Raw genomic sequence first — 4836 nt, 5'->3', positions numbered from 1 at the left:
TTTAATTCTAAATACTCATATGATTTAAAATGTTTCCTCTTCATGTAACATGTAATCCGAAGTTTTTTTTCTTAAATTATCTCTATTTCGGCCGTATTTCACGCTATTTTATTGTCCATAGGCAATAATTATAGGGGAATCTTTGTTCTTTGAAAGTGCCCTTAGTAGGATCTATGCGACTTGAACGGTTTCACTGCTAAGACATCTTAAAGTCAATTTTTACTGATTTTAGGTTTTACGTTCTAGGTTACGATTCTACGTTTACGTTTAAATGATTAGGAAAAATTTAAAATCAAATGGCGTGTAGGTACTTAAGATTAAAATTAAGAGCTGAAATTTGGTGAGAATTTTTTTTCCAATGTTTTGAACAATATTTCGTCAATGGAACAAAAAAAATGTAATTTTTCAAACGACGCACGCTAATATACAGCAACTTCACATAATTTTAAACCATGTCTAATCTTAAAGTGTGAATTTATTAGTTGCCACTAAAGAAACCGTTTGTTTCCCAAATATCGTAAACGGGTTATTTCATTTTAGTACAATACTAAACACAAACCATTACTTTTATTTGAATCAATGAAGGGAATGTATGTTTATGTTTAAAACATTGCCAAGACAGAAAAAAAGATAATTTAATTAAAAAGAAAATCAAATAACTCAATAAATGAAACGTAATTACCTGTATTTGAGGGTAACATGACACCGTATATTCGAGTAGAGCTTGCTGTACCTGTTCGAAGCCTTCTTGGACATGCTTTCTGTTTGTGATGCCTCGGACATCTAAAATTTAAGAAACGTTAGCTTGCGGGTCAATAACGGCAAATAACATACGGTTTGTTTTGTTAATTGAGAACCGAGACGCTTTGTAGGTTAGGTTAGGTTACGTGTCGGATCTCACTGAAATATTATTCACTTACCTGGATTTAGCAACAACAGGAATTTAATACAGATGTAATCGCTGACGTCGAACTTCAACTCCTGCAGCTTGGCGGTGATATCGTTGAAGTGGTCCGCCAGGCTGGGTACGCCGAGAAGGCCCAAACTCAGCAGGTCGAACTTCTGTCCGTTGTGTAGGGTGGTCTCGTCGGGCAGGTTATTGTGCATACGCTGGTGTATGTGATCCAGAACCAACATGTCCGACCACGAGTGCTGGAGAAGCTTCATCTGATCGTCCACCTAGAAACCGATAGAAAGTTTTATTAACCGAGCGCAATCGTTCGGTCGCAGGACATACTGTACACACGACGTCACAGCTTGGGGATGACGATTCCAATGTCTGTGGAACAGAAACAAGGGAAGCTGTAGAAAATCATGATTTTTTGTCTAACGATAAGGAATTAGAAAAGTTGTTTGCGGTTTTTTGGTTTTGGTATTCCTCTAGTAATTACGTACAAACATTATGTTCCTACATAACATTTGCATTAGCAAAAATATTATCGATGATATCCAAATTTACCAAACAGGAAAATCAGGTGCTAAATTTTGAGAAATTGCACAAGCAATTCTTGTATCAAAAACCTCAAGATATTCGTTTATTGGAACTATCTTGTTTTTTTCTTGATTTAATGCCAAAAAAACTCACTCTAGGTCTAGCACAATACTGTAGAATGACATGTTTTAGATTTCAAACAAAAAAATTGTTAAAACAATTCTTACCGTTTTACAAAATAAAGCTAAACAAACATAACCTCATAATTTATTAGGATTTAAATCATTTTGTGTTTCATTGGTATGTTTTGAAATTACTGACTGTTTTTTTAATTGTTTTTATATTTGTTAACATCTGTTAGAACTTTTTGTGTGTGGTAAATATACCTATTTAAGGCTTTTTTTAATAATGGATAATGAAAAGTGAATTTCAATTACCCACCTTCATATTTTCATAGCAGTTATAATATAATGAGATTGTCCCTTTACTACGAGCACATATTACTTACGAGTGCTTCAAGTACCTACAAAATTTTCCTTGAAATGTAAAGTAGAAAAGTCTTGAATACTATCATTAACGAACTGTTTACTAAGTTTTCCATTTTTACAAAAATAATTCACTTTAAATAAAGAAAATACCACAATCTTCTACAAAATTAGTGGGTTTGTTTACATTTTACCTGCTTTCATNCCTTCGTATTTTCATAGCAGTTATAATATAATGAGATTGTCCCTTTACTACGAGCACATATTACTTACGAGTGCTTCAAGTACCTACAAAATTTTCCTTGAAATGTAAAGGAGAAAAGTCTTGAATACTATCATTAACGAACTGTTTACTAAGTTTTCCATTTTTACAAAAATAATTCACTTTAAATAAAGAAAATACCACAATCTTCTACAAAATTAGTGGGTTTGTTTACATTTTACCTGCTTTCATTAAGTTAGGTACAAAAATTTCCACTAGAGGTCGGGACGCTTGGTTTGAATTGTGATAATGAAAAATATGTGACCTTCATTTGGCTTCTTATTTGTTGTTATTAATGATCTGGACACCTATGCACCAAAGAAATAAATAAATGTTTACTGTCTCTGTTTTCAATTTGATAACAATTATTTATAATTGTTCCGCCACTCGGCTGTTCCCTCCAATTCTCCCCTCCATTTTCTGATTTTTTGAGGGAGTGGGGAGGGGAGACGCTTGTTTCTTGTTTCGTCAGAATATAAAATTAGGTTAGGTCAGACGGTTAGAGTAGTGTAAACAAACGTGAGAAAATTAGTGCGAATTGTCTAAATTAAATTGCTGAAACAAGTACAATATCAAACCATAGTTTTTCTGAACCAATCAGTGCCCCATAATTACCCTGTCTGCTAGGACAGACCAGAAAGGGAAGGTGCTACGAACACATTCAAACAATGGTCCCTCTAGAATTCTAGTTCTAGATTCGCGGGATTAGCAGCAAATATTGCACAGCCACAGCAGACAGGCGTGTAACTGCAGGACGTCAAGCAAAGCGGTAACCACGAGGCTGAGAATCTCTCGACATCAAATTTAAAGCAGCGAGTTGGTCACAAGGTCAGTCCCTTCCTTTTGTCCTTTTCCAACCCATACATATCAGCTATAAGCTCCTCGCTTATTCAGAACAGTTTTTGTTTGTTTACATTTAACAGTTGTTATACGAATGATATACGTTTCAGGCACGCGGTAGACTACAATCACGAATTATTTTGTGCGACCGATAAGTACTAGTTTAGACAGTAGTTAGTAGTTATTAATTGCGTATGATGAATGAGAAAAAGAAAGATATATTGACGTTTGTTGTGCACTTAAATTGTAAACACACATTTCCCGCGTTCTGTGCTGTCACAGATGGGTTTTCTACGAGTTCTGTGGAATTGGTGACAGAATTTAAAATGATTTGGAGATCTCGAAAGAGCTAGCTGAAACGCATTTTGAATAATATTCATTTAACATATGAAGTTCTATACTCTCTTAAAACTAAATCGAAACGGTTCTGGGTTCAAGGCCCTTAAACCCTCTATCCAATGATCCCCAAGACCTTGAGGCTTTGACTCATAATTAGAGAAAATCGAAATTTTAACACCCTGTATCTTTTTAACTAAGCGCCCTAGATTAAAATTTTATACAGTTGACTCCCCTTAAAATTCACTAAAGAATACGAGGTTCATTTTAGGTCACCGTAGTGGCGTGTGTGATATGTTTTATGACTTCAAAACCTACACTTCTCCCATCTCGAGAGTAAAAAAATGTTTCTTTTATAAAGAATGCTTTGAAAACAAAACATCCACCACATTGCCACTGTAAAAATTAAAATAATTAAAAATGCAATTTTCACAAGAGCAAAATATGCCTCCAACTTATCAGTTAATCAATTTGAGGAATATCCGGCTTTGTTTCATGTGAAAACTGCGTTTTTAATTATCTGGATTTTGATGCTGACCATAAAAATTTAACAGAACTGTGAAAATTTCGTTAGTCAATCAAGATTCGGCTCGAAAAACGTGCATACCACTCTGTAGGTACACAAATACAAACGCAACAACGACAAACTATTTAGAAGCGTTTGTTGAAATGAAATAATAAAGAGTGACTCATCGCTCTGTTCAACAAAGTTAGATCGCACCGGACTTACTGAACTTGGCCCAAATTTGCAATTCGTTTTCACTTTCGATTATTTGCTCATTTTACATAATCTTACTACACACAGCGCTCGGCTCTCGCTCCAATCGTAGTGCCGTCTTTGTCGCCGTCACGCAACGCGAAACAAGTTTTAAAATATTCATTTTGTTTGACACAGTTATTTTATATTTACCAAACGACGCCGATTCCATTCTGGATATCTGGGTTGCTGCGTGACGAAACTACGTCTAACGTCAAGTGAAACACGGAAATTCGGATGGAGAAGAATATTTTTTTTAAATAGATTACAGACAAAAACGTTAACTAATAAAACTAATCCTACTTCTGTTACGGCTGCTAGACTTTAGAGTCAAATGTCACCCCACAAATGACGTCATAAACAGGGCACAGGGCACCTTGGTTTACGGAATCCAACTTAAGCTATTTATTCTTAAGAAAAGTTGGTAACCCGTAAACAATTCCTATATTATGTATGTGTGAAACCCGTCAGAGGATGAAGAAAACGGTAAGAACCACTGAACGCTGACCAAAGAGTAATGTTATGCGTCTGCGTGTGGGAAAAACTGAGCGCTCCAGGGAGCAGGGTAATTAAGAGGTGTGCGGTGCGATGTGCATGAGATAGACACGTATAAATAATTGAATTGTTGCAAATATTATCACTGTATCACCGTTTGAAGTTTTTTTTTTTTTAATTAGCATTGCAGCTAAGTGAGGTCAAATATCCCCTTTTTTTCTGCAGCGTT

At 35.3% G+C, this 4836-nt stretch overlaps 1 protein-coding gene across 1 annotated transcript; it reads right to left on the bottom strand.

The window, feature by feature from the left end:
• Positions 1-682: 682 nt before the first annotated feature.
• LOC111692951 (nuclear hormone receptor FTZ-F1-like) lies at positions 683-1276 on the bottom strand (the record flags this gene model as incomplete). Its single annotated transcript, XM_023457085.1, has 3 exons — positions 1238-1276; positions 921-1179; positions 683-783 (listed from the first exon to the last, which is right to left on the bottom strand). Coding segments are annotated over exons 2-3 (348 nt in total), but the record flags the coding sequence as incomplete, so codon positions are not given.
• Between the last annotated feature and the right edge of the window lie 3560 nt (positions 1277-4836).

This window comes from Anoplophora glabripennis, unplaced genomic scaffold (genome assembly GCF_000390285.2).
Source record: "Anoplophora glabripennis isolate ALB-LARVAE unplaced genomic scaffold, Agla_2.0 scaffold5464, whole genome shotgun sequence".
Lineage (NCBI taxonomy): Eukaryota > Metazoa > Arthropoda > Insecta > Coleoptera > Cerambycidae > Anoplophora > Anoplophora glabripennis.
This window is presented reverse-complemented; position numbering and strand designations above follow the sequence as displayed.